General features: G+C 38.3%; 1 protein-coding gene across 1 annotated transcript; it reads left to right on the forward strand.

Moving 5' to 3' along the window:
- Window positions 1-1,156: 1,156 nt before the first annotated feature.
- LOC123980815 (ly6/PLAUR domain-containing protein 1-like) lies at window positions 1,157-12,299 on the forward strand. The gene is made up of 4 exons (XM_046065371.1): window positions 1,157-1,361; window positions 4,294-4,428; window positions 8,936-9,210; window positions 10,760-12,299. The coding sequence occupies exons 1-3, from the start codon at window positions 1,310-1,312 to the stop codon at window positions 9,181-9,183; spliced, it is 435 nt and encodes a 144-aa protein (XP_045921327.1). The 5' UTR covers window positions 1,157-1,309; the 3' UTR covers window positions 9,184-9,210; window positions 10,760-12,299.
- The last annotated feature ends 233 nt before the right edge of the window (window positions 12,300-12,532 follow it).

Consider the following 12,532-nt stretch of genomic DNA (forward strand, 5'->3'; position numbering starts at 1 on the left):
GGCGCAAGGCATGCTCAGGCATACATCAGCGTGCGCGTGCAGACGTGCGACCATTCATTCAGGTTTGGAGAACACCTCGAAATCTTTCGCCCAAAGGGCATCCCGTGTAATCACCGCTTCACTCGCAATCTGTCAGTGGGGGGTGGGTTAGTGAAGCTCAGAGCCGGCGTCAGTCCGCTCCAAGACTGCGCTCTGCTCGGTGCGGAGGGATTTCCAAACATCAAGTCCCTTGATGGGTAATTATGTGCGTATATTAAGTGCGTAAACGCAGTAATAAGCTCAATCTATTGTATTGATCATTGAAACTGATTGTCAAAGGTTGAGGTTTTTATTGTGTTTATGGTTTTATATGTGTCTTTGATGTTAGAGGATGGCTTCAGGGGAAAATGAAATTGTCTATATAGTCTGCAATAATAAGGCTATAGAACAGTTTACACGCACTAATCTATTATGGAAAGAAGCAGCCTAGAGAAGAGCTAACACAATATCATAAAAGACCATTAAAAACAGCCATTGCAATATTACATATATATATGTGGAGATGGAAAGCCCAGATAAATACATTATCACAGCACCAAAATTGTTACTGTTATTATAAATAGTTAGAAATACCATAAAACAATCCTACAGCCAGACTCATTATATGCTGTAAATCCCAAAATAGGCTACTAAATATTCTTAAAGAATACATGAAAACTGTTGATAAATTGTAATAAAAAGGCAACAGATAACAGGATTATTTAACGAATAACAGTGAATCATTTGTAAGTGAAAACGTACCATGAAACCAAAGTCTCTGTAGAATTATAGGAATAATTGTAAAGGTCACTCTGTTACGTACATCCAAATACATTTTATAAGAAAAATTCTAATACAAGGACATTGAAATGAGAGGTGGCCTCATGTTAATATGACTTCAATGAACTTTTCGTACCTCTCGTTCAGTGACTACAAAAATATCGCTCAATGTAGAAAATCATAAACCTAAAAAATAATAGCCAAATATCTGTCCACGCACTACATGTCGGACACCTGTAATCGGGATTCCTGTGTCATCAACGCATGAGATGTGAAAATGCCAACTGTGAGCATCACGTGGTGCGCTGTCTGATTTCTGCGCTCTGGATTTGTCTCCAGTTGCGCTGGAGGAGGACTCTCACTTTGCGGAGCTTTCGCACTCACCTCAGCCAGCCGAGCGGATGAACGGAACCGTGTCTGGGCTTCCTCCGCTGCGGTTCGTCCTCCATGCCTCCGTCTGAACAAGTTCATTTGGTCGGATGTTTTCCCTCCGAGCGTCATTTGGGAGAGAATGCGTCTTCTCGTTCTTTTGACTTTATTTGGAGTCCTTCTTCTCGACGCAGGTATGTGCACATTGGAGAGACTGCGGCCCCGTTTCAGTCAGCGTGTGAGGGCATATTTTGGAGCGCATGTACCGAGCTTGTGCTTATATTGTGATAAGTATGAAAAATGTACTTCCTTTCTATCTACATCCGTGCGCAACAGAGGGGAAATGACAATAGTAGCTAAATATTTGATATTTACACGTATTGCATCCACGGTACATATAGGCTATTTTAAACAATTAAATCTGGCGATATACTGTTGCAAAATGTTGACGACTTTGCCATTACATTTAGAAAACAGAACTTTTTGCCTTTTGGTAGCTCATTTTCTCTGCGTATGTGAAATATGTAAGACCGGACTTCCAGTATAGTGCAACCATTTACTGACAGACTTTGTATAGCCTAGCCTACTTATAGAAAACACTTAAGGTGTTTCCATTAAGATGGAAAAACTAATAATGGGCAGTGATTAATAATCATGTTGCGTTTTTGGTGCTGGTTTTGCGCGCTGAGGGCGCAGTGCTGTGCTGGACTCGGCGCTGTTTTGGCACAGGGGGAAATGATAGTGACTGATTCAAGCCTATAACACGCTGTTTTTTTCTATTTCTCTAACGTCTGCCTTTGTTTTGAATGAAGCGTTTTCTTCTTACCAGTGTAACAAGTACAAGTGTTGACAAAGAAGGTGAAGATGCTGCTTTTTGTGCCATTTTGCTGTTTATACACTGGTGTCTGATTTATATAGTATTATGTTGTTGTTTTGTAGTGTATACAGCTTTAAATGGGATTGTGATTATAAGATAATGTTTTGGATTGTTCTACACCAGAATGAAGAACCTGTAAAGTATAGTTTTCTTATCATCCTCTGTTTGCTGTTGTCGAAAAAAACAACAACAAATAGATTTAGAACAATTTTATAAAACTGATTAACTGTGCTCTGGCGCTGGATTTTGCCCTCCAGTATGACAGATAGCCCCTCAAAATAAGAAAGTTATTTGTTATCACAATCTCCTTCCAGGTGATGGATGGAGGTTTCAGCCATTTGCTTGGTTTAAAGTAATTAGGGTGGGTTTGTGATGTTATATGTGGAACTTTATCAGTTGCATTTGATACATGTTTGGTGCCATTTTAATAATTATACCACTAATGTCAGTGGGGACGGATTGCATGTGTGGGATATTTAGGAAAGAACTGCGCAAGCTCTGCTGCCATGATGATGATATCTTTTAAACATACTAACTGAACCTGGTGGGATTCTAACACTGTCTTGTGTAATTATGGCAATAAAGAACATCTTTGGAGCAATTTTTCTCCTCACCTCTCTATGAAAAACAGTCAGAGGTTCACTAGATAGATAGACACTATTACCTTTGAAGCAAAAGTTGCCAGTAAAAAATATGTTGCACAGCATGCATGTTTCCTGCAAATCCTGAGGCTATAGATAATTTCAATCATTCAAGTCATTTAAATAACTCTAAGATGTCATAATATTGACTCTACCTTCTCCATTTAGGTCTGATGACTTGATTTCTGCAGATTTTGCCCTTTCTTTAGGGCCAACATGCAGTAAAAGAGACACGCATATTAATTTTAATAAAAACACTCCTGCTTTAACAGCGTCCGATGAAATGTGCAAAAGCTGCGAGAAGTGCTGTGTAAGACGTAGCAGAAGTCAGACACATTTTTGTTATCTCAGGGGATGGGAAATGCGTGCAGGCCATCACTGCATCAAGTCTCTCTTACTGCCTGTTTGTACTATAAATGGAGCTTTATCACCTATAAAAATCCAAAATTTAAAGGGTCTGTGTGCTGTGCTGTGTTGTTTTGTTTCTTTATAGCTTATTCTCACCTCACTGTGTGAATCTATAAACTGTCTGTTGATACTCATGGGACAGCCAATAAAAACAACTGAAAAACACATCAGATTAGATTTGGTGAAGGACTTGCTAATGTGCTTTGTAAAGTCACAAAACCTCGGCACTGCCCTTCTGCTGGCGGGCGTAATGTCAAAACACTGTGCAGAAGATAGAGAAGATGACACTGCACTCTCAAGGAATGCCATTAGTCTTGTTTGTAGCTGTAACACCATCAAAGGCACTTGCACAAAGCAAAATCTATAATACAGCCTCTGCTGCTTCATTCCAGGTGAAGAAAAATAAGAAAAATAATTAAGGGTACACAGTGGACTCACAAAATGTATGGAATGAGAATATTGTGAGCAAATGTCACAAGAAAAGAAAGCAAGCATTAAGCATAATGCTTTTTAATGTAACAACCAAGACTTCCCAATAATCTCAAAAGATTAGTTTAACATTTTGGGAAATATGCTTCTTACTGAGAGTTAGCTGAGGAGGTCGATACCACTCTCACATGTGTCCGGTAAGCCAGCAGCAGGTTATCTTAACTAAGATAGCTTTTTTACTTTTCGGTGCTTGTATGAAGAGACAAGTCATAACGTGTTAATTAGTGAGCTTTAGAAGTGCTTGTACTTATATTGAGTGTTTCTTTCGTACAGAGCCAGGCTAGCTGTTGCCCTCTGTGGTTCCCCACTGTCTTTGTGCTAAGCTAAGCTAACAGACCGCTGGCTGAGGCTGCAGCATCATATTTACCGCACAGACATAAGAGTGGTGTTGATGTTCTCGTCTAAATCTCTGCAAGAAGGCAAATTTCTCAAAATGTTACATTACTAAGATTTACAAGCATAAACCTGCCACCTCTAAGCTTTGCACAAACATTTGTGCTTCAAATTTTATAGCCATTTCCCAAAATTTGGTGAAATTCTCAGATGTGGTTAAACCAAGTTATTTTCTTACATTGTGAATGAAGGACTGGTTATTTATCTAAAGTATTCATCTAGAAAGCTCCATAGGAAAAAACACTTTTCAGGGCTCAATTATGTCTGCGATACTGCTAATGACAGATATTTTGCACTTCTATATCCTGCTGCGTACAGGAGATGCCCTTCAGATCCAGTGCTACCAGTGTGAGGAGATGAAGCAAAATGACTGCTCCACGCCGGAGTACATTGTCAACTGCACTGTCAATGTACAGGACATGTGCCAGAAAGAGGTGCTGGTGAAACCCGATGGTAAGCAACAGTTTACTGTAAATCTGTACGGATGAATTAGCTCTCACTGCTCATGCTAGCTACCCACGTTATTCCAAGCAGCACTATTCCAGCTACTAAGCTTGACAGATTTCAATAAAATTTGGTGGAAGGTTAAGCCATGGGCCAGGGAACAAGTTGTTTTGTTCTAAAAAGCATTTCATGTAGTGCAGTTAAAAGTACTTTACAGAACAAGCTTTCCTATAATTTTCACATTACAAATGAAGACTAAGGCCATAATAAATAAAGTAGCCTAAATGTAAGCGAAAAAGAACCATTATACACTTTATAGGACGAGATAAAAAAAATGAGGGGGTGGGCTGTCCTCACTTAAAAAAATAAAATAAAGTATAAAATTTTGTAGGGTATATAGTTATACTTAGGCTTTACATAATATGAATAACCAAACATTGTCAAGAAGAAGGATAAAGCCATCAATGGATTTAATAGGATGTTGTGATCTTTGCGATAGCTTATGAACTACTGTTCATACACTTGAATATCTGACACACATACAGCATGACTGTCAATAATGTCAAAGGTATTTTTGTGCTGATATGGATCTATATTTAGGTATTTTCTATTATTAAAATGCATATTTGGAGGATTATGAATAATTGGTGGAGGCATAAACTCTCTAGGTCTAGCTCTAGTCAGTGAAGATTGATTGTTGAGGATGCAAATGCACAGGCTGGGTCAGCCAGAAATATCCAAGAGTTCATATTTATCTGTAGAAGAAAGGTGACTGTCTGGAAACTGAAGACGGAGCAGGACACGGCACACAGAAGTTACGCAACCTCCGAGCATTAAGTTTTATTTATTCACCATTCAGATGAGGCTAGGCAACATTATTAGGTCACTAAGCACATGCAATTTTCTTGATGTACAACAGGGCAGACAATTAACATAAATACTGATGTCACAACTGGGATGAGCCGACATGCTGCCATAAACAAGACTGTCTGGAAAACAGCGGGTCAAAAAAATATCACTTTAAAAATTATTTTTTGCTACAGGCCTATGTGATTATTTCAAGTCATGAAAGCGCAGCCTACCTAAACAACATTTAAATCAGCTGTGTAGTTAACACCAGTTGGCATTTTGTTTCTTGACGTTAAAATGACACAAAACGCAACTATCCCTTTTTCCTTCCTCCAAAAACATCTTTTAATCTTCATATTTGTGACTTACTGACCCAGCAAAAGAGGCGGAGTGGGTCAAGACATTCTCCTCTGATTTTTAGTGTAATGGACATTGTTATCTGTTATTTTGTGCCTTTGTTCAGCTTCAAAGACAGAGAAGCCTTGACAGATGTGTGGATAGACTCGCTGTTACAGAAAGAGAACAGTCTTGCACACAGCTAGCATCAGACGGGGCAACACATCACTTTTTTCATGCAGTTTCAAACCTACACACACAAATGTAAGACCCGCCATTGTTTTTATGTTCATGTTCATTTTTATATGAGGCAGCTCGGTGTTGCGTTGTTGTTTTTGTCGCTTGAGCAAATACTATTTCACTAAGGAGGTTGAAGGGTGGTGTCAAAATTAAAAGGAATGGATTAAACAGTGTGCTTATCTGCTGTAACGTGCTACAGTCATTAGCATGTTTGGCTAAAAAGTACCTACAGTAACTGAGTGTTACTTCCAAGTCCATGGAACATACTAACCAGATTACAGTAATTTATGGGCTTCACAACTAGTCAAAGTCAAAGTCAGCTTCATTGTCAAGGCTAACATTAGCGGCTCTGTCTTGGATTTGGGGAAGTTCTGACAGCTTTACCAAAGATAGTATTGCCAAAAGCAGAGGTTAGTCCTTACATCTGAAAAGAAAAGTGTTAAATTGAATATACTCTTTAAAACAACACATCCTCAAACCTAAATGACAAAAACAACATATATGACCGTTTCCCAAAACGACATGTACGTGCGTACAAGTATGAGTCCAGCGACAGTCGTACCAGACCTTAAGTATGTTATGTAAGTCACTTGACCTAGGTCACATGACATTAAACACGTGGTAAACATTGTGAAACGGTCATAGTTTGGTTAGATTTAGGCTACAGAATCACTTGGTTAGGTTTAGGAAAATATTGTGTTTTGGGTTAGAATAAGTACTTTATGAAAGACACCAGCAAAACATTATTTAACGTAAAACTTTCTTTCACACCCGATTCAAACCTCTGTCTCTGGAGTGAACGTCCTGAATTAACTTAGCCATCCACCACCTTACATGGACTTTGACACTCTTTATACGTTATGTTACCTGACTTCCTCTGTCACTAATGGTAGCGGCCTAACAAAAACATATATTATATACGCATATTAGTCACAAAATTGCTGTATAATTAACCTGTACGGATGTTTTTCTGGTGAAGACAGGCAGGTTTAATTAAAATGTTTAATGTAAGCGAAGCAGCTGAACAAGAATATGCTAGAATGATAAGATAAGATATACTTTATTGTCCCAGAAGGGATATTTGTTTTGGACTCTGTCCGTTCTGCACAGTCTGGTCTGGCGTTATTTTTTATTTTTTTTTCATATTTACAATACTACAGTAGGACTGATTATTATGCACTGAAATGCAACACATGCTGTCTAAAGGGATCATCAACTGGTGATTTTTGCCTGGGACATGTAGCTTAAGTCTGTCTTCCCATACAAAAATGTGATCTGGCCATTTATATAGATTCTCCTGACGTGGGATCAAAAACGCAGTCTTCTAGGTGAGAGTCCTGTGCTTTACCAACTGAGTTAACCAAACACCATGACATTTAGTTCAAATATTATGCCTTATATTCACCCACCGTCTAATGTATAAAAAAATTGCTCCAATGCAAAACTTATTTACCGACCCCTGCTGTATATATTATTATTATTATTATATTATTACTTCTTCTTCTTCTTTTTCTTCGAACACACGTATTCAACTTAATGATGAGCATCTACACTGCCAGAATTCTACAAGAAGCAGAAAAAGAACACAGTGACGAAACGTGCTCTGTAGAGCAGTTTGTCCATTTTGGGCTACTGTAGAAACATGACGGCGCAACATGGCAACGTCCATGTAAGGTTATGTAGATAGAAATGGCTCATTCTAAGGTAATAAAAACATAACGGTTCATTATGTAAGGTCTTTATACAGCACTGAAAACATAGTTATGGATCTTATATTGCATTTCTGTCACTAGATCCTCAGAAATATTACACACTGGACCTTTAAGATATTAATATGTAGCACAATATCGTGTATAGCCATAAGGTGCTTATAGATTTTTGTTTTAAACGAGTCAGCTGGATACAGAGTTTTTGACCAACTCATGTTACAGCTGATAACACCTGCCAGGGAAAGTTGTCAATTCAGACAGCAAAATTAACGATTTTCAGTTAAAATGAGAAGCCAGCTTTTCTTTAACCCAGTCTTAAATCAAGGACACATTGTTTAATTGTAAATGCATATTATTATGCTGGCCACCAATTAGATGCATCCAAATCTTTCACAAACGCCAAGGTAAATGTACATTTTATATTCATATTCTTACTTCAAATTCTGAAACAAAAAAGAAACAACTTGAGGTAAGTGTTCTGTTTGGCAAGGTAACTACTTGTTACAAAGGATATCAGACAGGTGGCTTGAAGGTTAGACATACTATTTTGTAATTGGAAGTTTACAGGTTCAATGCCTGCAACAGTAGCTCTTTGGGATGTCCTAGAGTAAGACAGCTGCAACGCTACAGATGTTAATTTTATGCTTTGCCTAGTCAGACACAGCAGACTGCATGTGTTTCTCTAGACTACACTCTTGTATGCGACAAACAGAAAGACTATCATAGAGAACAAAATGCTCTGTTGTACATATTTCTCCTCCTTCATCAATAAAAAGCATTCCCAGATAATGGAATGTTCTGTTCCGCCAACAGAGATCGAATTTATCTGAATTTGATTTAATCAAAATGTTTTCCGCACCAGTAAGGGGAAGTTTCATTTGAAAGAAAACACAACACAAATAACAAAATAAGAACACCACATAAATGATAAAATATCTGCCACAACATACCATAGAAACACATTACAAATCACACCAATATACCAGATGGAGAAAGATGATAAGGGAGTCAGTGGCTAAAGTCAGTGCAATAAAAAGTTACAGCTACTACAGAATATGAGTTTTGTTTTTTCATACAAGCATACAAACTGTAGTAACATATACCACACTGACAAACATCAGTTAATAAGAGCAGACAGGAAGTCAATAGCTCCACAGCCCTATAGTGCAATAAAATTCTGCAGCGTTGCAAAACACAAGACTCGTATACGTTACATCTTCAATCTAAACAATCTAATTACAGCAGGGGAAATTAATTACTATTCTTTTCAGTCCATATGTCCAACATCTCAAACCTGGATGACTGGCCAATGACTGTACTTTCTCTGTTTGGATGCACTTAAATATTAGGAAAATACAATTCTTGCTGTTTTTGTTTTGCAGGAATACATTACCGAAAGTCCTGCGCCTCCTCTGGGGCTTGCCTCATCGCCTCCTCTGGCTACCAGCAGTTCTGCACCGGCAGGCTAAACTCAGTCTGCATCTCCTGCTGCAACACCCCGCTCTGCAACGGGCCCAGGAGGAAGCGTCCCATCCCTTCGGCAGCGATGTTCAGCCCGCAGATGAACCGGCCACTTCTCCTCTTCCTGACCTTCTTCCTGCTACTGCTGGCACTCTCCCCTGTGACGTAAACTGGAGATCCCATCACATCGCACACTGTACAGTTTGTTTTCTTCAGTCCAAACCATAAAAATGAAAGAAACCTCACTTTGTTGCTCTTGTTTTTGGTAATTTAGGTTCACATTGCCCAGTTAGAACTAAATTAGGGCTTGTTAACTGAATTCAAAAGGAAGTATTTTGGCAGAGGGAGTCCAATCAAATCAGGTTGTCCTTTCAACTTCACTTAAACAGGATAAAGGTGTTCACGCTTTGTGTTGTCATTTGCCTTATGAGGTGACCTATACACAAAGAAGTAGATGGATATAAGTCCAGACCACAGTTAGCCCTCTGTTAACAGAGATTTTTATGCATGGGTTACTGCTGGATATTGAACAGTAACAGTAATGAGTGTGTTCAGAGAAGAGGGGATTTCTGCAACCCTGATGGTATCAAGAGACAACCTTGACCACATTCTTTTGTTCTGGGGCTTTTTCCCCCCGAGGAGTTATAGGAGCTAGGCCTCTTAGTTCTGATTAAACGAAAAGTTTGACATTTTGGCAGGTTCACTTCATCGCTTTAAGGTAGAGAGTTTGATGAGAAGAACAATGCCACTATTATGTCTGTCTGTTAAATATGAGGCTACAGTCAGCTTAGCGTAGCATGAGTGAAAACAGACTTTACAGCTACCCTGGCTCCTGGTCTACAAGCACCTCAAAAGATCACTACTTAAAGTTACATTTTTGTTTAATCCACACACAAAAAAAACAAAGTGGAAAAACAACTAAGGACTTAAGGACTGTCGAGTGCCAGGGTGTTTTTAGCTGGGAGTGCGTGGATTATACAAGTGGGATCTAATGCGTTATTTTTAGTGATCTGGGAGGTGGATTATATTTAGGATTCAAGGTTCAAGATTCAAAAACCTTACTGTCATTCCATCCATGTAGCTTTTTGGACATAAAAACCAATATAAAATGCCTGGTGCACAAGAGTGTGCTCAGGCTAGCCTTTTCCATCTTATTGCATATAAGCTAAGCTAACTGGCTTCTTGCTTTAGACTTGTATACAAAGACAGGTATGGGAAGACAATAGGCATTTCTCAAAATTAATTTTCATCTATTTCTTCAAGGGAAATCTACAGCATACAATGATACTTTAGACAATAGTGCGCTTCCAACTTTGACCCTTTCCTGTTTCAACATGACAATGCACAGGGTCAGGTCGATAAAGAAATTTTTTTCTCTGTTTGGTGTGGAAGAACTTGACTGGCCTGCACTGAGCCCTTAACCTCAACCCCATCCAACACCGTTGGGATGATGGCTGGACCAAATCCATCCTGCAAAGTTTAAAAATATGGTGGAAGGTTTCCCAGAAGACTGTTAAAGCAGTTTATCAATGCCCATGATTTTTTTAATTGCCAGAAACCTGCATTTTAAGGCATCTAGTGCTGCAACAAGTAACACTGTTCTCCCCTTCTGTCCCACCAAAGGCATTAAATAAAAGAAGCTTAATGTGAATGCATCATAAACATTTAGGTGATGCACACTCACACACACATTAGTTTAAAAGGTGAATGACAAACACAGTTTCTCTACTTTTTCTTCATCACAGGTGCACCTTGGAGCCGGGTTATACGATATACTGAAGGAGCAGATTTGGACACCACACTGGCTTTGTATCTTCTCAGCGTCACGAAAAACGGTCAATATGATCGATATAACACCGTAACCACTGAGAATGACACTGGAAAGCTAGAGAAGTGGAAGCATACCATGCTCTCTCATTTATTGCTCATGCTGCTAGAGAAGGACCAGCAGCCGAGGCGTCTCTCAATTTCTTTGCATTTTTGTGAAGTGGAGCGTTGTGTGAGGAACCTGCTCTGAAGTTATTTTCTGGTTATTACACGCTGTAAAAAGTGTTGGTAGAAGTTATAGTATAAAATTATATTTTTGAGCTTTTTTTGTGGGCTTTGTTTGATTGATGGTTTGAACCAGCAATGGTAGTTTTCTCTCTTGTTAACGCTGTTGCTATTGTTGTTTAGAATACACAGATTTTCATATTTTGAATTGATAATGACTGAACTGACATTATGAACCCAAAATATACCTTTCTTCTTCAAATATGATGAAGAAGGTACTGTCATTCAGGCAAATAAGAACTGAATTGGAAGGGTTCTTGGAGCTTATTATCTATGATATATATGCATATTTTCCACTGCTGCACAGTATTAATTTACATTTTGGAAAGCCTGTTTGTTTTATTGCTTATTCATCGTTGATCAAAATATATAAAAGTGGATTCTGGCATATAAGAAGCTTATTAGATATATTAATTAGACTTTAATATTATATATATTCCTTTGTAATATGAGATATTGAGCTGTGTTAGAGCTAAACTTGGAAACACCCAGTACAATTGATTATAAAATTTAATGACATAGACATAGTGCAGTATAAGAACAAGCTATAAGCACAAATATATTCTCACTAGAGAAATGCTTCAGGGTGATTTCGGTGATATTTCGTACACAAATTAAAAATATGCGGCAATCATAGCTAGTAGTGCATGTAGCCAATGCTGTAGGCCAGATACTGCATTTTATAATCTACACCGATGAAAATAATTTGACTTGTATGGATCTTATTTCCATGACCAGATGGGCATTTTGGGAACATCGCAAGTTTATACTTACCTTGAAATGATTTATTTGCATATTGATTTGTTTCATTATGTTCTATTTAACTGCTATAATTTTATTGCTTTTTCCAATCTGTGCAGTATTCTATTTAAATGTGGTGAACGTGCTGTAGACAACAGCGATGCAGACACTCTCTAACTGTATTGTAATGCCACACATGAAGGTATTAATGATCGAGGGCAGAGCAAAATCCAGGAAAGTGCACTGAGGTGCCACATCAGTTAGACATTGGTTTCACATCATGACGCGATTGTTTTCATATTAAACAGAAACTTGTATGTTGATTAATAATATAAGACTTATTTCAGAGCATCATGTGACTGTCCCGGACACATAAAAACAAGATGGACCGTCCGATAAATGTTCATGGGAGTTTTTTGACTGGTCTTCTGTGAAGAGTATACTATAAGAGTATGTATTCTGTGGTGTAAATAAATGTTGCAGAAAACCTGACCTGTCGAGTGGCTGGCTGGCATGTTTTCAGTTTTCAGTCAATACCAAGAGCTCTTTTGTCATCTGTTTCACCACAGTTAAATAGCTCATGTTTTTTAGGCTCCAACCATTGAAGTTAAACACCTCAGTCTGGAGTTAGCACATTATTTTACAAGTCCATAATACTGTAATAATTGCCTAAAAAAGTTAATTCACTACTTATTGTTGGTTTCCAGGGAAACTGCCCCATTTAA

The sequence above is a fragment of the Micropterus dolomieu genome, linkage group LG01, assembly GCF_021292245.1.
Source record: "Micropterus dolomieu isolate WLL.071019.BEF.003 ecotype Adirondacks linkage group LG01, ASM2129224v1, whole genome shotgun sequence".
NCBI classification, from domain to species: domain Eukaryota; kingdom Metazoa; phylum Chordata; class Actinopteri; order Centrarchiformes; family Centrarchidae; genus Micropterus; species Micropterus dolomieu.

What these genes read in the sequence shown, in the direction of transcription:
- LOC123980815 (XM_046065371.1), top strand. Translation starts at nt 1,310, where the DNA reads ATGCGTCTTCTCGTTCTTTTGACTTTATTTGGAGTCCTTCTTCTCGAC. An exon ending in AGTCCTTCTTCTCGACGCAG is followed by an intron (nt 1,362 to 4,293) that starts GTATGTGCACAT and finishes TGCTGCGTACAG; the next exon opens with GAGATGCCCTTCAGATCCAG. An exon ending in GGTGCTGGTGAAACCCGATG is followed by an intron (nt 4,429 to 8,935) that starts GTAAGCAACAGT and finishes TTTGTTTTGCAG; the next exon opens with GAATACATTACCGAAAGTCC.